Source organism: Tasmannia lanceolata, unplaced genomic scaffold, assembly GCF_043159265.1.
Source record: "Tasmannia lanceolata isolate RefF3 unplaced genomic scaffold, GAP_Taslan_0.1 ptg000018l, whole genome shotgun sequence".
NCBI lineage: Eukaryota > Viridiplantae > Streptophyta > Magnoliopsida > Canellales > Winteraceae > Tasmannia > Tasmannia lanceolata.
Window position 1 is genome coordinate 11,833,513 of NW_027518695.1, and position 20,863 is coordinate 11,854,375.

The 20,863-nt window shown below is 37.9% G+C and overlaps 1 protein-coding gene and 1 pseudogene across 1 annotated transcript; both read left to right on the forward strand.

Moving 5' to 3' along the window:
* Window positions 1–1,450: 1,450 nt before the first annotated feature.
* On the forward strand, window positions 1,451–11,423 carry LOC143850055 (phenylalanine N-monooxygenase pseudogene; annotated as a pseudogene).
* Window positions 11,424–13,941: 2,518 nt separating this feature from the next.
* On the forward strand, window positions 13,942–20,834 carry LOC143851332 (uncharacterized). The gene is made up of 7 exons (XM_077360721.1): window positions 13,942–14,166; window positions 14,305–14,407; window positions 17,780–18,877; window positions 19,025–19,087; window positions 19,180–19,373; window positions 19,600–19,718; window positions 20,708–20,834. Exons 1-7 carry the CDS (start codon window positions 14,164–14,166, stop codon window positions 20,817–20,819), a joined length of 1,692 nt encoding a protein of 563 aa, XP_077216836.1. The 5' UTR covers window positions 13,942–14,163; the 3' UTR covers window positions 20,820–20,834.
* Window positions 20,835–20,863: the final 29 nt, after the last annotated feature.

Here is a 20,863-nt window from a genome sequence, read left to right on the forward strand (position 1 = left end):
ACAAAATTAATGAACAGTTTAGATCATCAGATTAAATGGGCCCAATTCCATTTTGTTTTGGTGCAAACGTCTTTCCACCATATTACACGCGTGCATATCATAAAAGTCTACTCCTAATTAAATACCCGGCTGAAACTTGACTTGTCCTTATCTACGTAAACATTTTATTATATTAAGACACCACCACCACTAGGGGTGTAAATGGATATTCGAAAATTCGATTACCGTCCGCATCCGAATCCATTTAAAGCGAATATTATCCGGATCCGTTTCAAGCGGATATTATTCGAATCCGTTTATGAGATATCAGGCTATTAGCGGATGCGAATCTGGTAAATAGTATATCCGATCCGTTTAACATCCAAATCCGAGAAGTAAATTTTTTTATTTATTATTAATAATATCATTAATATTTATTTTTAGTAATGACACACTATCTTTTGTTTCTAAAAGAAAAGTACATTTTCTTTTTAGAAAAAAACAAAAACAAAAAGTGTTTTGCGTAGGAAATGAAGTAATCTCTCATTTTAAGGGCATTCTTGGTGTTTGACATGGCTTCTTTATGAAGCAACAAATGTGGGCTGTAGGATGAAAAAGACAAATGGATGATGGTGATTGAAAGAAGATGTCATAGTTTCTAGAGAATTCTAGAGCAAAAAGGCCATAGTCATTGATGGTAAATGGACGGCTCAGATCAATTTTCCAACTTAGGGTTATATAAAAACCCAAAATACAATTAAAAAATGGGACTTCTAAGGTTTGCAAGAAGAAGCAAGAGAGAGGAGAAAGGAGGAGGCTGAGACACCATCTTCAGCATTCCTTGGTGCCTCCAATCCCACCAAAATCCATCGCCGCCCATCTCCACCTTCTCACAGCCACCTCCATCACCGCCAGTCACCTCCATCTCCAACCCAATCATCATCTCCATCCTCATTTCTCTTCATCTTCCACAATCAGCACTCCCACTTCCACTGTTCAAAATAGCCCAAACTCATTCCATCATATACATAAAAAAAGAAAAACCCAAAGACCACTACCATCATCCATCCCCACCGCCTCTCTCTCTCTCTGCCTTCGTTTTAAAAGGAAGAAGGGAATCTCATATATTTTAGGATTTGAGAGTTAATTTTGTGAAGAAAAGGTAGAGGTATGGTTTTAGGGTTTGGAAAATTTATTCGAGGAGTAAGAATGAGAAGAAAGATAAAGTGCTGCAATAAAATGTTGAATTTACCGGATAAACGGATACAGATAATATCCGAATTCGAAAAATATCCGACGGATACGAATTCGGTAATAGATATTAAATATCCGTCAAATTCGAATCCGAATCCGAATTCGGACAGTGTATACTGTAATCGAATTCGGATATGGCTATAGCCATATCCGATTCGAATTCGATCCATTTACACCCCTAACCACCACCTTCTCACAACACGTACTAAACATAGCCATGCAAAATAACAACAACACCTTCTCCTCCTTCCTCCCCTTCGACGGCTTCGACAATGGCTGGGCAAAAATCCCCCTTTGGCCCACCATTGTATTTCTGCTCATGTTTTTCATCTTCTTTCTCCTCCCATTCCAATCCAAAACGCTTAAGAAACACAAGATGCCACCTCTCCCACCCCGGTCCATCGCCATGGCCAGTGGTCGGGAACCTTCCTGAGATAATCATGAACAAGCTGGCATTCCGATGGATGTTAGGCCTCATGAAGGAGATGAAGACTGATACCGCATGTTTCCGCTTAATTAGGAAAAACCCATGTAATTCTAGTCAATTGCCCTGCCATTGAATGCGAGTTCTTGAAGGAACAAAACACAGTTTTCTCGTCGAGGCCCATCACCATGGCAACAGAGTACTCGGGCCGAGGCTTCCTTTCGATTGCAGTTGTACCATGGGGTGAACAATGGAAGAAGATGAGGAGGGGGGTGAGCTCTGAGGTTCTTTCTCTTTTAAGGCTACAATGGCTTCTTAACAAGAGAGTCGAGGAAGCAGACAACCTTATTCGATACATATACTGTTGGATAAAATAGTTGGAAAAAATAGTATTTTAATCAAAGAAAGAGAGTAGAAGTTACTGAGGCGTGTCGATTGACACTGTCCTTAAGAATAGTTTCGCCCCTCTGAGATGGTATCTCGGTGCAGCAGGTTCGTTGGCGATCTACCCTCAGGATTCAACAGCTCTTCACTACAAGCGTGCACTCGCAAGTGTAGTGGGTACAGGAACAATACAAAATATCTGCACTACTAGATTGAACGGAAAATCAAGCAAAAGAATTTATAAAGAAACAAATTTGGGAAGGCAGTATTTAGGGAGAGAGAGCTTTTCTGTTTGTGTGTTTTCTGAATGAGGTGAAATCCTCTATTTATAGGGATTTCTAGGACAATAGAATAAATAGAAAATTAACTCATATTAATTTTCTACACTCAAACGTTCAAACAAAACAAAAACCGTCACATATAGCATTGAAGGAAAATTAAATGGTAGACAAAATCCCACATTTAATTTGGTATTAAATGGGCTACAACGGTAATGAAAGGTTGTATCCAATTGTAATCTGACCATTCAATTTTTGGAACAAGCCAAAAGCTTTGAAATACTACAATTTTTACAGCAATCCCCCACAATTTCAAAGCTATGTGAATAAGAAGTAGAAGTCAAACTAAATTAGAATTAGAAGTGCAGATGTGAGAGTGTAATGTATTAGCATTGGTGTCTTTTGGACTATGAACCAATACTTAGGATAAACGTGGCATGATTTACGGGAACTCGGTGAAATTAAATTTCTATGAACCTTATTCCGGATTGTAAATCAGGAGCACACGTTACCCACACTACATTCTCGATTTAGAACTGTTCAACGCGGGTTGGCACCAATAGGCCATGCGCCATTTCCTGATTTTCATGAGCGCTTTAGAGAATTTGCCAACACTCTCATAGAAGGCGGCCCCACCTTCACACTCACATAGGTGAATTCCATCAAGTGTGCAACCGCAACTAAACACACCACCCTATCAGGGCTATGGATCCATTAAGAGCATCAAGCTCAACCTACCATTTTTCAGTTATAAGCACTATCTACACCATAGGAAGGGATAAAATGATAGTGCGACACCAAGTTGACTAGTGACTTGTTATTACCTATATGAACCTACTTCCTGGGATCGTCATTCTCATAGGTTGGGTTACCATCACTGTCAGCTTTACAAATAGGCATTAGTCCCATCCCCCTCGATGTTTGGTTCACTAAGCTTCTTCCTAGTGGTTTAGTCAGAGGATCTGCCAAGTTCATCTCTGATCTCACAAAATCTAGGGATATAATCCCATCACTTTGCAGCTGCCTCACAATATTATGCCTTAGGCGGATATGCCTACTTTTGCCATTGTAGGTCTTATTCTTTGCACGGGCTATTGCAGCCTGGCAATCACAATGTATAGACACAGACGGAGCTGGTCTTACCCATAACGGTATATCAGATAATAGGTTTCTTAGCCACTCAGCTTCTGAACCTGTCTTTTCCAAAGCAATAAACTCGGATTCCATAGTGGATCGAGCTGTACACGTTTGCTTGGAAGATTTCCAAGAGACTGCACCACCACCAAGAGTGAACACATAGCCACTGTTGGATTTAGTCTCATCTGAATCAGAGATCCAGTTAGCATCACTATACCCTTCAAGAACTGAGGGAAACCCACAAAATTTCAAACCATAATCTATTGTGCCCTTAAGATACTTCAATACTCTAGTTATAGCATCCCAATTGTCCTTACTAGGATTTTGAGTGTATCTACTTAATCTACTCACAGCATATGCTATATCTGGTCTTGTGCAGTTCATCAGATACATAAGACTCCATATGACTTGAGCATACTCAGATTGAGATACACTATGTCCTGAGTTCTTTACTAATTTAACACTAGAGTCATATGGAGAGGACACCGGTTTGACATCAAAATTATTAAATCTTTTCAAGATTTTTTTCGACATAATGTGGCTGAGACAAAGTAAACCCTACTTTAGTCTTAGAAATTTTCATACCCAAAATTACATTAGCCTCACCCATGTCTTTCATATCAAAATTCGAAGATAGAAAATTTTTGGTTTCATTAATAATAAGCAAATCAGTCCCAAGAATTAACATATCATCAACATATAGACAGATAATAACAACAGAATTATCAGTTAATTTGCTATATATACACCTAACAGCTTCATTTACATCAAATCCATTATCAATCAATACACCATTGAATTTATCATTCCATTGTTTAGGAGCTTATTTTAATCCATACAGAGATTTAATTAATTTACATACTTTTTGTTCATTTCCAGGAACGACACAACCCTCTGGTTGGTCCATGTAAATTTCTTCTTCCAAGTCTCCATTTAAAAATGTTGTTTTAACATCCATTTGATGTATTATGAGTTTATTAATTGAAGCTAAAGCAATTAGAATTCTTATTGAATAAATTCTAGTGACAGGAGCATAAGTGTCAAAATAATCTATGTCCTTTTTCTGAGAAAAACCCTTAGCTACCAAACGAGCCTTAAATTTATCTATTGAACCATCTGGTTTAAGTTTTCTTTTAAAGATCCATTTACATCCAATTGGTTTAGTTCCAGGGGGTAAGACTATTAACTCCCAAGTATGGTTAGACATAATGGATTCTATTTCACTATTTATAGCTTCCTTCCAGAAATGAGCATCTCGAGAGGTAACAGCCTCTCTATAAGTCAAAGGATCATTATCTATTAAATAGGTATAGAAATCATCTCCAAAATTTGTTTCTTTCCTTTTGTCTTTTACTTCTTCTTGGTTCAATTTCTTCATTTTCATTTCCTTCATTTTCTAGTTCAACATTTGAATTCTTAACTGGTCTTTCAATTGACTCCTTTAAAGGAAAAATGTTTTCAAAGAAACTTGCGTTCTTTGTTTCAATTATTGTGTTAAGTTCTAGCACCTCACTTTTAATAACTAGAAATCTATAAGCAGGACTACTATCAGCATATCCTATAAAGACACAATCAGATGTTCTAGGACCTATTTTAGATCTTTTGGGCTCAGGTAACATTACCTTGGCCAAGCACCCCCACACTTTCAGGTATGTCAAGTTAGGAGAGTAATTATTCCATAACTCATATGGTGTTTTTCCAGTTTTCTTATAAGGAATTCTGTTTTGTATATGGCAAGCAGAAAGAATAGCTTCCCCCCACAAGTTATTAGGAGCGCCCGAGCTCACAAGCATGGCGTTCATCATTTCTTTTAATGTTCTATTCTTTCTTTCAGCTACTCCATTAGACTCAGGAGAGTAAGGAGGAGTTATTTCATGGATTATACCTTGTTCTTCACAATATTCATTAAAAGAGTTGGATTCATATTCTCCTCCTCTATCAGATCTAAGTCTTTTAATCTTTTTACCAGTTTGGTTTTCTACCATTGCTTTAAAGATTAAGAATTTTTTCATTGCTTCATCTTTGTTTCTAAGTAAGTATACTTTTGTGTATCTAGAAAAATCATCTATAAAAGTAATGTAGAATCTTTTACCACCTCTAGTCATAGTAGATTTCAAATCTCCTAAATCTGAGTGAATTAAACTAAGTAGTTCAGATTCTCTTTGTGTAACTGGTTTACAAGTTTTCTTAGTGAGTTTTGTTTCAGCACAAATTTGACATTTATCACTATTTGTTTTTGTCATATTGGTAATTAAACCTAGTTCTTTCATTTTTATGATATATGAGAAGTTCACATGTCCTAAATGATATATGAGAAGTTCACATGTCCTAATCTACCATGCCACATATCCATACAATCAACAATATTAACAGAGGAATTAAAATAATTTAAGACAGACATATAAGCAGAAGAAGATGCATTCTCATTCATTATTTCAGAAATGTTCAAAACAAACAGCCCATTGTTACAATATCCTTTCCCCACAAAATTCCCATTCCTAGTCATCACTAGCTTGTCAAACTCAAAAACAACCTTGACTCCAGCTTTGCCCAGCAGAGATACAGAAACTAGGTTTTGGCGAATGTTTGGCACATGCAGAACATAGGTGAGAGCAAGGGTCTTTCCGGATGTCAGCTTGAGGAGAACTTTCCCTTTGCCGACCACTGGTGAGGGCCTTGAATCCCCCATAAACACTTGTTCTTCTCCTTCTCCCATTGGAGTGTAGGAAGTGAAGGCACTCTTGTTAGCACAAATGTGCTGAGTAGCTCCAGAGTCTACCACCCAATTCTTCTCACCGGATACCATGTTCGCCTCAGAAACCACTACTGCAACAATAATATCAGATTCCACCAAATTAGCAATTGGTTTTCCACCTTGGTCACTCTTCTTATGCCTACATTGCTGGGCATAATGTCCAGGCTTTCCACAAACAAAGCAATTCCTTTTCTTCTTAACAGCAAAATCAACAGCCTTGAGCCTAGTGTCATGTTTGTTGTGACTATTGTTGTTGTATTTCTTCCCCTTATTCCCAACCTTATTTCCGAATTTTCTATTATTATCCTCCACTAAATTAGCCTTGGATGTTAACTCCTTAGCCTTATCAGAATTGATCAAAGACCTATTTTTTTCCTCTATACGAATATGCACTATCACCTCTTCCAAACTCATATCCTTCCTCTTATGTTTCATATTGTCCTTATAATTTATCCAAGATTCTGGAAGCTTTTCAATCAAAGCCCCAGCAATAAAAGGTTCGGGTAAATCCATACCCTCACGCTTGAGTTCACTAACAACTAAGTGAAACCCATGGATTTGGGAAGACACATCCTTGTTATCAGTCATATTAAAATTAAGAAAATTTCCTATAGCATATTTCTTAATTCCAGCATCCTCAACTACATATTTTTGAAGTAAAGCATTCCAAATATCAGCAGCATGAGTCAATCCACAAAACACATCAAACAATTCATTTGACAGCGCATTCAAAATCATACTTTTACACAATTTATCAGCCTTAGTCCATTCAACTAAAACCTTATCATAATCTTCAGACCCTTCTATAGGCTTAGCAGTTTTTAGAACATATTCCACACCAGAAATATCAAGTATCATCAAAATCTTTTGTTGCCAACGTTTGAAAAACATCCCATTGAAAGGTTCAATTTTAGTAACATCAGAAACTGACCTAGATGCAATCAGAATACTAGTAGCAGCCATAGTAATCTATTCTTAAGATTGTTGGACAAAATAGTTGGAAAAAATAGTATTTTAATCAAAGACAGAGAGTAGAAGTTACTGAGGCGTGTCGAATGACACTGTCCTTAAGAATAGTTTCGCCCCTCTGAGATGGTATCTCGGTGCAACAGGTTCGTTGGCGATCTACCCTCAGGATTCAACAGCTCTTCACTACAAGCGTGCACTCGCAAGTGTAGTGGGTACAGGAACAGTACAAAATATCTGCACTACTGGATTGAACGGAAAATCAAGCAAAAGAATTTATAAAGAAACAAATTTGGGAAGGCAGTATTTAGGGAGAGAGAGCTTTTCTGTTTGTGTGTTTTCTGAATGAGGTGAAATCCTCTATTTATAGGGATTTCTAGGACAATAGAATAAATAGAAAATTAACTCATATTAATTTTCTACACTCAAACGTTCAAAAAAAAAAAAAAAAAACGTCACATATAGCATTGAAGGAAAATTAAATGGTAGACAAAATCCCACATTTAATTTGGTATTAAATGGGCTACAACGGTAATGAAAGGTTGTATCCAATTGTAATCTGACCATTCAATTTTTGGAACAAGCCAAAAGCTTTGAAATACTACAATTTTTACAACATATACAATCAATGCGGGAGCTCCGATGCTGCTGTCGATATCAGAGTTGCTATCAAGCAATACAGTGGCAATGTCGATCATAAGGAAGTTGACGTTCAACAAGAGGTACTTCGGCCATGGGCATGGAGGCCCAAGCTTTGAAGAAGAAGAACACGTCGAGGCTCTCTTCACTGTGCTATCTCTTCTTTACTCTTTCGCCGTGTCGGACTACTTTCCCTCCTTGAGATGGTTAGATTTAAATGGCCACGAGAAGATAATGAAGAAGGCTATTAAGGTTGTAAACAAGTATCACGACCCTATCATCGATGAGAGAATCAAACAATGGAGGAATGGAAAAGATGAGTTTCTTAAAAAGGAGCCTGAGGTTCTACTTGACGTTCTAATCGCAGTGAAGGATAGTAATGGGAAGCCATTGCTATCTACAGAAGAGATCAAGGCACAAACTGCGGTACTATATATTATAAGAGGAATTCTAGACTGAAGGGAGCCCTTGCAATAAAGTGGTGAAAGGGCTCTCCCATTGGCTACACATCACCATCATGCATTAATAACGGCTGAAAAGTCAAACATGATGGCGATGTGCAGCCAATGGGGGAGCCCTTTCACCTCTTTTTTGCAAGGGCTCCCTTCAAGTTTAGACTTCCTCATATTATAATAACTCTTAATATTTTCTACTTCATTTCTTTAAAAGAAAAACATATTAGCCATTGTTGGAATTGACACTTGAAAGCTAAAGCTCACGTGAAAACCCCACTTTTCTATAACTTAGAAATGTTACATCCTAAGCCCTCGTCTATTTCCTTCTAAACTTACGCGAAGTTGGACATGGCATCATTTTAGTAAAAACTAGATGTTCAATATCTCATAAATGTACATTACATTAAATATATGTGCTATATATATGAGGTAGTCTAAACTGAAGGGCGCCCTTGCATAAATAAGATGAAAGGGCGACCACGTACATTTGTTGAAACTCACCAAAGTGTGCCATTTAAAATAGCTAGGTCATTTAAAACCTTATACACGTAAATTTCTCTCTATAGATCGACTTTAAATGACAGAAAAGGTTAACTAAAACATTATAAATGTAATTTTTTTCTCAATATTAAATACTTTACCCTAAAGATATTCAAAATAATTAAGAAAAATTGTATAAATATACTTTATACAAATTTCTCTATAGCTATTAAATACTATTAGATGTAAATTTCTTTAGGCTACTGATATTCCCCCACTACAATGTTTTGATAATGAGACGAACCCAATTAATATGATTATAATGACCTTACTAATACTTTCCATTTCAGTTCTTTCAAAGAAAATCATATTTTGGCACTGTAAGTTTATGTGGAAAACTCCACTTAATCAGAACTCTTTCGAAAAGAGTCAAAAATGAGAAGCTGTTACATTCTAAGCCCACCTGTAGTTTGTTTTGAAACTACAATAAGAAGTAGGGTTTTACTAATGATCGTTAAGGTGGATTGGAAATTATATTCGACACATGTTTTGATAAAACACTAAAAAGTAAAAGGTAGAAGTGAAACCCGCCACCCAATCAAATGATCCAAATAAGTAATCTGCTAGGCCGTATTATTGATGGAGATAATTAAGGTATTCAATTAATAGCTAATGAGAAATTTACATTTATAAGATATTTAATTAGGGGTGTCAACGGATCCACCTATGTCTTGGTCACTGTCCGTTTATACCTTATAGGTTGAATCCTTTTCAGAGTGCATTTGGGATCCTAGTTTCTGAATCTGGGGTATTGAGCCATTGTTTAATCGAACCATCCATTGTTGTGTCCTAGATCCTAATTGCATTGTACACGGTTAAGACTTAGAGTCAAAGAGGGAAGGAAGAGGGAAGACACTCCAGATAGATAGAGGAGAATCATCATCGAAACAGAACAAAAAAACAGTGAAAGGTTATTTGTCATTTTGAGTAGGATTTTGCGATGTTACGAAATTACCCTCATGAACATGAATATATATAAGGGGGCGAGGTTTCTGAGCTATAGCTCAGCCTGAGCAAGCCTATAAATAGACCATCTTCATGTTGTTTGACTCATCTAACCCATTCATTCCATAAAACCTCACATAGATAGGGTGTTCCTAACAGACCATCTCCATACAATCATCCTAACCATTCGATCTGTAAAAGCCCATTTTCTAGCCGTCCATTCTAAATCTCCACAAATGATCAACAGTTACCATGATCCTATGGAGATGATTTCTTAGGGACACCCTACATATGTTAGGTCCTATAAAATGAACGGGTTGGATGAGTCATTCTATAGGACTCAGAAACCTTTTCCCTTAGATATAAATGAACGACAATATGAAGGATATTTTCATACGTGGGCACCGTCCAATCGGAGCTAGGACCCTCCATCGGATCTTGTGTCTTGGTCAGAATCCATTTTAAATCCTTTGGATTCATTCACACCACAATATTTAATAGCTGATAAGAAGATTACAGGGAAGGGAAATGTCATCAGCACTACTGTATTTTGATGATTGCACTCCTCACTTTATTAAAAAGTATGGTATGGCCCCCATCATAGGATGATCCAAACCGTCCATTAGATGGGCCACAACCTAAATAGGTTGTCCATTTCCATAGGTTGACCCTAACCCTCCGATATGAAGCGGAACTGAATGTTAGAGGGTTGATCCTAACCTCTATTGATCGGAGGGTTAGGATCAACCTATGGAAATAATTTTTGGGACACAACCAATTCAGGCCGTGGCCCATCTAATGGACGGTTTGGATTATTCTATGGTGAGGAGTGTGATTATCAAAATACAGTAGTGCTGATAACATTTCCGTAAAAATTTGTTATCAACATGAGGTTGCACATGTAGTGTGATAGGGAGTATTGTTAGCGACCTGCCTAAAATGGGGGTCTCTTTCTATCAGCTCGAGTTCTTTATAGAAGAAGATACAAGTGAAAAGAGGAAGTAACTGACCATTACCATTGTGTAACTCTAATTTTGTCGGAATTAATGTACGCAACAATAGACAACCCATCAAACGCAGTGGAATTAGCAATGGCAGAGATGGTCAATCAACCTGAGGTTCTTCAGAAAGCAATGGAGGAATTGGATAGCGTGGTCGGAAAAGAGAGACTTGTTCAAGAATCCGATTTTTCGCAACTCAATTATGTGAAGGCATGTGTCAGGGAAGCGTTTCGGCTCCACCCGATCGTCCCCTTCAACATCCCGCACATGTCGATCAGTGATACAATTGTCGCGGGTTATTTCATCCCGAAAGGTAGCCATGTGTTGTTGAGCCGAACGGGGCAGGGCCGGAATCCATAAGCTTGTGATGAGCCTCTAAAATTCATGCCAAAGTGTCACTTAAAGGACGGCTCCACTGAAGTCAAGCTTGTTGAGCCAGAGCTGCGCTTCATCTCATTTAGCACGGGACGACGTGGGTGCGTGGGAGTGCCACTTGGATCCGCAATGACTACCATGGTATTGGCTCGGCTTCTTCAAGGGTTCAGTTGGAACGTACCACCTGGTGAATCGAGCATCAACCTCTCTGAGTCAGCCAACGACCTCTTCTTGGCTAGGGCTATACATCTTCACGCTAAGCCACACCTGCCGCTGCATATTTATGGTTAAAGATTGATCCAGTTAGGCCCAGTGGTGGTACAGGCACATTCAAATGATTCACAATCAGGGCTCTTATAATTAATATATTTGGTGGCTTATTTTTATATGAAATATTAGAACTTATAAAGTATTACATTTTTTTTGTCAAAGTTTCACCGCACTTTACATTTATTCCATTTTTAGCATTTAATGTTGATAGAGAGTGTGGGAAGAGAGAGAGATGAGCATTACAGTCATTGTTTTGAAGAGAACGAGATGAGGCTACACTTGTCATTTCAAAGAGAGATGGACTCACCATATCATTTAATGATCTTACACTTGAGAGAGAGAGAGAGGTACTTGAAAGAGACGAGTGTATTCATAATGCTCTTTCATCACCCTCTCTTCTCTTCCCTCTCCTATTTCCTACCAACATAGAGTAAAATGCATATACTTAGAACAACATTTTCTAGGAATGTACTATCTTATATCACTTATGCTCTGTTTGGTTACCTTTTTTTGAGTAAAATAACAGGGAATGTAATTCTTCTAATTACCCGAGGGGTGTTTGGTAGGGATTTAGCAGAAATTGGAATTTTGACCGCCGGTTATGTCGGGCGCTTGTCGGGTGACGTGGAACCCTCGAAATTCGCCGAACGAATTTCCCAAATCGAAGGAAAAATGGAAGAATTTCTCAGAAAAATTCTTTTTCACCGTAATTGTCATATCTTATTACATTTTGTTGGTATTTTTTTCGTAATTTTCAAACTTTATAACCATTTCTAAGTAATTTTTCATTTAAAATTTTATAACTTGTGCTATTTTACTTTTTTTTTGTAATGATTACTTTTTTTGCTTATTTTTGCTTTTGCTAGCAACCTTTGCCCATGTGCGCATCTTTGCACAAGGATCGCCACATGCCGAGAAGTGGCATAGGAGAAGTTTGCTAGCATCCTATAAAAAAAAAAGAAATGTTATCAACACTACTGTTTTCTTATGAGGGCACTCTCACTTTATTAAAAGTACTGTATGACCCACACCATGGGATGATCTAAACCGTCCATTAGATGGGCCATAGCTTAAATAGGTTATGCTCCAAAAATCATTTCCATAGGATGATCCTAACCCTCCAATCTGAATGTTAGAGGGTTGATCCTAACCCTCTATAGATCGGAGGGTTAGAATCAACCAATGGAAATAATTTTGGGGCATAACCTATTTAGGCTATGGCCCATCTTATGGACGGTTTGGATAATCCTATGGTGCGGGCCATATCATACTTTTTATAAAGTGAGGAGTGCCCTCATCAAAAAACAGTAGTGCTGATAACATTCCCCAAAAAAATCTTAAAAAATACGGTAAAAAAATTCTTGCACATCTCCTATCCCCAACCAAACGACGTTGGGGAGATTTGCTCACAATCTCCCCGTTGACTGATTTCCTTTTGATTTCCCTTTAACTTCTTCTTCTCTAAATCCCCCCAATATCTACCAGCATCCAAACAGAACATTAGATTTCTCTACTTTTCTTTATTAAGTATTAAAAATAAGAGATTATAAATTACCAACATAAGAACAATGTCGATTCCCGGTGTAGGAATAAGATATTAGAGATTATAAATTTATAGAGCATTAATTATAAGAGTCCCAACTGTTGTAATGAAATTTAAATAAAGTAGAGGATATTACTCAAGATGGATTAGGATTTGATTTCTCTATGCTTATTGTATCCACCGAGATTAATAAAATGCTTAATCTTATTATAGCATCGGAGCATCCGGATCTTACCTTACCCAGACCACAAATCAGGGATGAGATTAATAAAATGCTTAATTTTAATAAGTAGAGGTGTATGCATTCTGCCTGTTTTTAAAATTAAGCAGCCTCAAGCACCCCATAGAGCATGGACAACACTTGGCTCATGGCCGATTGATGTAAAGGTTAGTGCTTTGGACAGTTGCTCGGGGCCATCACGGGCCCACCTCATAATTTGAATCCTAAAGGGAAGTGATATATTCGCCCTTTTTTACTTGGGCAACCCCATCTACTGTATTTATGACTACTGATTTACACTAGAGGCTCTGTCCCAAGTAAAAACAAAAGGGACGAATAAGTCATTTCCCATCCATTATGGTGAAAAAGTGAGCCCCACCATTTTTAACATTTGATTACTTGATCAAATTATTATGATCGTTCGATCAACCTACCATCATAAAAATTTCCAACAATCCAGAATGGGTCCCACCAATTGGGATCAGTTATTGTGTATATGGCACGTGCAATGTAAGCAGTATCCTTGGGCGAAAAGGTGGCAAAGTGGAATCTTGCAGGGTCCCAAAGTAATTAAATAAGGAAAGGGAGATGATAAATTCGCACCCCCTATAGGATAATTCGCACCCCTTGACGTCAAAAAGCACTAAAGTCTGCACCCTTTAAAGGGGTGCTAATTATCCTACATTGGGTGCGAATATATCACTTCCCCAAGTCAAAGGCTCCCCAATTTATTTGAATTTGAAAACGCGAACACAAAAACTCACCGTTGGAGAGATGGAAAGAGAAGCAGAGAATGGCGTGTCAGCGCGCTCTCTTGCATTTAAATAAAGACTCGTGAACCCTAAAAACCTTCAAAACCCTAAAACCTCTAACCCTAATTCCTTTTTCTCCAACTCCAACTTAGGGTTTCTTCCCCTCGAATACTAGATCCTCAAATGGCGCAACCTAATTGAAGATCTGATTTAGACTCCTCCGTCACAAACCCTAGATCTCCTTCCATGGTTTGTCTCTGCCGCTAATCTCTAACCCTAATTTCTTTGATTTTCAGATTCGTTGGAGAGAATTTTGTCTTTATTTTTTTTGGTACTTTTATTCAATATATCTCATTCCTTTTGGTGATTTTATGTTTTGAATTGTAGTTGATTGGGGAAAAGAGGAGTGATGAGAAATCGGAAGTAAGATCGGAGATCCCTAACAAGCGGATCAAAATGCGTGATTTGAAACCAGTGTTTGATTCCAATGGTAATTTTTTAAAGTTCTGATTAATGTTTTATTTTTCTCGAGATTTGCTCTATTGTTTGTTTTTCATTCAACATCCTGTTAGAGTAATTCATTTTATTCAGTTTAGGTGTTAAAATAGATCAGGTTAGGCCTCTTGTTGAATTTGGAGTAGGTTTTTTTTTTTTTTTAACTGTGTTTAGAGACCCATAAAGTATCGATTTTCAGGGTTGGATTGCAAATTAGATTATAGTGTCATAACAAATACCCTATTTTTCTGATTCTCTTTGAATTGGCATCTGCTGATTTTTCTTTCAAGTGAGGTTTTGTGATCTTAAAGTAAAGGGATAGACAAGAGCAATATTAAAGTATTGGATATGCTTTTCTATTTGCTTCATATGTTTTATATGATATGGTTGTGTGTACTAAGCAACCCAATTGCTTTGCGGTTTCCAATTGCAAAAACTCGAACTCAAGGCTATGGTGGGACCTAGAGAATCTTGTATCACTAACGATGTTATCTTTTATCAAGGATTCTTTCTTTTTGTGGATAAAAGTAGAAACAATATGTTATCTGTCCAACTATGCTGTTTGATTCCTTAGTTCATAATCCAATTCATGTCATTCAATTTAGAACTCAAAATTAACAAGGATCCATATCAGTTGTAGATCCATATCTGTGTGAACCAACCAATTACTCCAATGGCTTAAGCTGTTAGAGATGGCTTTATTTAATCTGTTATACTTTAACACTCCCCCTCACATGTGGCCCCTCTTTTTAGGGTTGGCCTACACGCGGCACATGTGGCCCTTCTTTTGGGTTGGCCATTAGACATGGATTTTTAATATCAAGGAGTTTTGAACCCGAGACCTTTTGCTCTAATACCATGTGAAATAACCAATTACTCCAATAGATTAACCCTGTTGGAGGTGGCGTTATTTAATCTTTTATACTTTAACAATATCAGTTGTATGGTTCCCACAAAGATTAAAAGGCATGTCTCAGGTGTTGGGGAAAGTAATTCTTTCCCTTTTGTATGTGCAAATCAAAATTGGGGTTCTCGTACGATGGATGTGCAGATTTCTCCAAACAAAAATATGATTGGGGATAAATTACAAGCGGTGGATGACCATAAAAGAAAAGCAAAATAGACAGCCAGAAAGAACACATCAATTTATTTGAAAAACCAGGGGGTAAATACCAAATCCACTAAGCAAAGAATTAAAGGTGAAAATAAATCTTCTCAAGATATTGTGCTAGGTAGCTCATGGATAACTTCTTCCTCGTCCCCAAGGCCATGTACCTTGGAAAACAAGAGAACAAAGATCAAATATCTCGCCCAAAATATGACATATTCCAAAATACCACAAAACCCTACAAGAACATATGTTGGTTTTTTTCATACTCGTCTCAAAAGAGACCCACTTATAAAAGGTAAGTCAAACTCCCACTTTTATTATGTTACTTGTTAAGACCGGTCACTGACTTTAAAGCTCCGTTTGGTTGCCAGTTAAAATTTTGTCCTAGGAATAATCTAGTAAAATTTTGAACCCATCCCATGTTTGGTTGCCTTTTAGCACTAGAAGTTTTTTAATCCCACTCTTGTAATGATTGCTTATGTGATGACATGGACTCTTTTCCCCTCATTTTCTTCCTAGGGAATGATGTCCTATCTCTTTCTCTCTTCCCTCTCTCTCCTCCCTTCCCATATTTGGTAATGATACCCCTAAATTTTGGCGGGAAGTTTTGAAATTGTAGGAAAAAAAAAAGCTAGTTGACTTCACTGTTGGGATTAAAAAGGCCCAGGGTAAAAAAAAGCAAGGAAGCAGGATGCGTACCCAGAGTTGGGGATTCGCGAATCCCCGAATCGCGAATCGGAACCGTGATTCGATTCGAATCCCCGATTCTGGGGAACCCCGATTCCCACTTTATAGGAATCCCAATTCCCAGGCGATTCCCTGCGAATCCCCAGCGAATCCCAACTCCCCACGACTCTCAGCGATTCCCCGGCGAATCCCCGACGATTCCCCGTCGACTCTCTGGCAAACCCACGATTCCCGCTTCCCACCATCTCAGGAGCCTTCGATTCCCGCTTTCAAATCCCGAATCGAATCCCGCTTTCGATTCCTGCCTTGGCAACCTTGAAAAAAAGTCCCAAGAATTTTAAAAAAACCCAGCAACCAAAAAAAGGAACAGATTTCTTTATGTGTGTTTCCAAAAATAAAGTGACGCTACCTCATATGATTGGCCCACAACATCAATGTTGTTAATGATTTGATTTTATCTAATGGATTCATGAGAGATGAAATGAATATGTAGGTTAGATACTAAGGCCGACATCTTTTCATGTCAGCATGGTTCTAATCAGGTTCATTAAGACATTAAAATGCCAAGTAATGTTATGTATTGACTGGAAATTGATATCTGGTGTTATTATATGCTTTATTTGGACACATCTTATTCTCTCACTAAAGTATTGAGTATTCTTTCTTCTCTTATATTTAATTGAAATTCAATTTTATAATCTGATTTTAATAGGGCCATACAATTTAAGACCTGGTCAGAGTTTCAGAACTTATCTGTGTGTAATCATGATGACGCTGTTCTGTACAAAAATTGACCTTTCAAGGAACTTTGGGTCATTGTTACCTGAAAAAATTATGTAAAGGCTTAGCATTTATTCTTTGTTTTGGAAAAAATAGTGCTGTGTGTTTATTCAAAGCGGGTTTCTATCATCGTTGCGGTCACTGTTTTAGATCAATTTGAGATCTTCTACACATTTCTCTATGAAAATGAGGGAAGTATCCTAAATTTCTTGGTTGAATTTTAGATATGGTCATCAAATTGGTTCCTTTTATATTTTGGATTATTACTAACACTTCTAAAACTAGGAAGTTGCATAACCAAACTCCTGTCTTTATAATGGGACCCAGGTTCTTTCGGTTATTCACTTAGTCGGTTGCAGTGTAATTTCATTCTCCTTTTTTTTCCATAAGGTTTCTTGTCTCGTTCATTTAGTGCTGACTTTTTATGTTGAAGTTTCAACCAAAATCTTGTCTATAGGATGGACCTATGGAATCCAGGTTCCTTTGGTTGGCTATTCATTTCATTTAGTCAGTTGCAATGTAGTCTCATTCTTTTTTTTTGTGTTGCAACATTCTTGGTTGAATATCAGATATGGTCATCATATTGGTTCCTTTTATATGTTGGATTATTACTGACACTTCTAAATTACGAAGTTGCAAAACCAAACTCCTGTCTATATGTTGGAATCTGGGTTATTTCGGTTATTCATTTAGTCTGTTGCAATGTAGTCTCATTCATTTTTTCAGAAGGCTGGTTCTGCTTGATAATGTATTGCTTCTGCTTGTTTTCACATCTCTCACTTCTGACAGGGAGTGAAACCAGACATTTGGAATCTCTGAAGACTAAAGAGGCCATAGCTCCTTCTCATCTCAGTAACAAAGAGGAGACTTCTCAGATTACAGAGGTCCCAGCATCAATGCTGTCAGATGGACTTGTAGATGTAACAAAAAGCCTAAATGATCACTCTCCTTTAGGAGCTGCTGCTTGTTTAAATCTGGGTCTTGTTTACAGCCATAACAAACCTATGAATTTAAAAGATAAAGCTCATCTTGGTAACAAACCCAGCTCTAATGCCACCTCAGCATATGCTGGTGATGTTAGCAAACCATCTTTGCCCACCAAACTTGAGAAAGACCTTGACCTTAATGTTACATCCTCTTCGGGCCTTGGGATTGATCTTAATGCAGATGTACCTAACTTGGTAGAACAAAACCCATTTTATCCTTACAAAAGTTTGGTACTTGAGAAACCTAAAGAGGCTTCAGAGTGTGGGAGCACTACTGGTCCCTTGGAGGAGAATGAACCACTGCAAGTGTGGAACGCAATGAAACAAAATGGTTTCCTTTCATGTTCACACGGAGGCATACCAATTCCAAAGCGGCATGGTCATTCAAGGAAGAGTAAAAACGATATACTAAAGAGAAAGATGGACCTTGCCAAGAAAGAACGGATCAACATGGTCACAAAGATTGCAGCTCCTAGCGGATTGCTCGCTGGACTGAACCCTGGGATCATAAACCATGTGAGAAATAGTAAGCAAGTCCATTCTATAATCGAGGCCATAGTGAGATCTGAAAGGCTTGATAATCAAAATCAAAACAAGTCAGAGAACCAATTAAGAAAAGGAATTAAGGAAATTGATGACAGAGGAGACACTATGTTTTTCAATAGACCATCTATTCCTTCAAGCTTGGACTACAAGGCTGGAATGTATGGATCAGATGTAGAAGAGAGAATTGTCCACTGTGAAGCTGCCGTTGCTTCCAATTTAAACTTGGAGAGTGAGGCTCGTACACGTACACACAAACTGTCATCTGCCTTGACTATGGCATCCGAGAATGCTAGCTCTGGTTCCAGTGAGGAGTTTTCTGCAAACCAAGAAAGTATTACTTCACTTTCTGTGAAAGGTGAAAGTCTTTCCAAACCTTATGCTTCTTTTTCTTTTTTTACCCTTTTCTATACTTGCGTGTAGTAGGAGATGATTGGTAGAAATATAAATTTGAAGAAACTGTAAAAATTCAAACTGATTTGGATTTTTTTATTTTTTTTTTAAGCTGCCATGGTTGCTTCTCAATGGTTGGAACTTCTTCATCAGGACATCAGAGGACGCCTCGCAAGTATGATCTCCTTTTCCCAAAGAATAAAGAATGCGGAAAGAATAGAACGAAATCCTTACATATTGTTCTCATGTTCCTTTTTGTGTCTGCAGCATTGCGGCGTAGTAAGAAGAGAGTACGGAACACTATTCAAAGGGAATTGCCTTCTCTAATGTCCAGAGAATTTTCGTCCAACCAAGAAAATGACTCACATTTCAAAAATGCGACTCCAGATATGCATATGGCAAGGTGGAAATCCCTTTTCAATCAGATGGAAAAGGCATTATCTGAAGAGGGAAGACATCTAGTAAGTTTAATATGAATAGTGCTGGATTACTGTCATTGCTTTACTTTTTAAGCCATAGTTATTTGTGTGACAAGAGATACATTGCTTCTAACACCATAATAGGTTTTTCATTCCACAATTTTAGGCCATTACTCTCTTATTAATATCCTTTTTCACCTGCATTTTAGAGTTGTATGCTCATGTCAGCTAGTTTCATAAATCCTTATTTGATTTGTCATTGATTCAGGAAAGCTGGTTGAAACAAGTGAAAGAAATGCAATCACATTGTGAGCTAGGCCTGCAATTTGTGAACATTCCAGGCACAGATGTTTTCCAACAGCTACACTCATCAGGAAATGACTCCAGGTATGACAATTTTCTCCAATTAAAAACTAATAGTTATAATTCTTGTTGATGCTGTTATTTATTATAAGAACTGTAGCATAATGCTGTTCGTGGTGGTGGTGCGATATGATATGACACCAGGTCACCAGCACCCTGTTATTGTAGTCATTTGCAATTTGGCTATCATATGCATGTCATGTCAATACTCTGATTAAAAACCCCTTTGTCAATTCTCAACTTACTTGAGTCGACTCCCATTTACCTTGGCTGAGTTCTCATCCGAGTTCAAGCTTTGCCTCCATGTTTCATAATGCCAATGCTGGTCAAAACGTGGCCAAAGAAAATTCTAGTCAACATGACACGACGTGATCTGAGAACTCAGTTGACGCAGTCATAACTCAGGAGAGTCAAAAGAGTTTCTAATTGACTTTATAGGGCAAAACGCGGACTCGAACAAGAACGTGGCCACGGTAAAACGTGGCCAAACAGCATGACACGACGTGATCTAAGAACTCGGTTGACACGGTCATAACTCGGGAGTGTCAAAAGAGTTACATGGCCACGGTAAAAGGGAGTCAACTTGGGGGAGTTGACGATTGTACGAGGGAGTTTTGAAACTATTGTTGGCCTAGGCAGGTTACTAGACCCAGTTCGGAGGTTGGTCGCGTGGTCCTAGGCCTTGTGCCAGCAATGCCCTCTGAACTCTAGCCTAATAAAGATAATGGTAGCGCCTTTCCCATCACCTATATATTTTGGGATAGTTGGTAAGCACCACAATCCTACAACTATGTTTTGTCCTACCTAGTCACCTATTTTTTTGTCCTACAACTATATAGTTAATGAAAAATTGATCCCGTCAATTATTGCCTCACCCGAGTCGATTCCCTTTAACCGTAGCCAAGTTCTTATCCAAGTCCAAGTTTTGAAACTGTGCCTATAAGCTGAGCTGATTGCGCATCTTAGTTATTAAGACTTACCACATAAACTGATCATTCTTTTGTCTTTAACAGATCAAAGAATGCAGATCCTTTGGAGAGGGAATGTGCTGTAAGGGCAGCGGCAGCTTCCATTTACTCAACATGCAATTTTGTAATGAAAGCAGAGAATGTACCCTGCTTTTAAGCGGATCAATCACCTCAGATGTCTTCTAATTTCTATGATATATT

What these genes read in the sequence shown, in the direction of transcription:
- LOC143851332 (XM_077360721.1), top strand. An exon ending in CATCAGAGGACGCCTCGCAA is followed by an intron (nt 19,088 to 19,179) that starts GTATGATCTCCT and finishes TTGTGTCTGCAG; the next exon opens with CATTGCGGCGTAGTAAGAAG. An exon ending in TCATCAGGAAATGACTCCAG is followed by an intron (nt 19,719 to 20,707) that starts GTATGACAATTT and finishes TGTCTTTAACAG; the next exon opens with ATCAAAGAATGCAGATCCTT.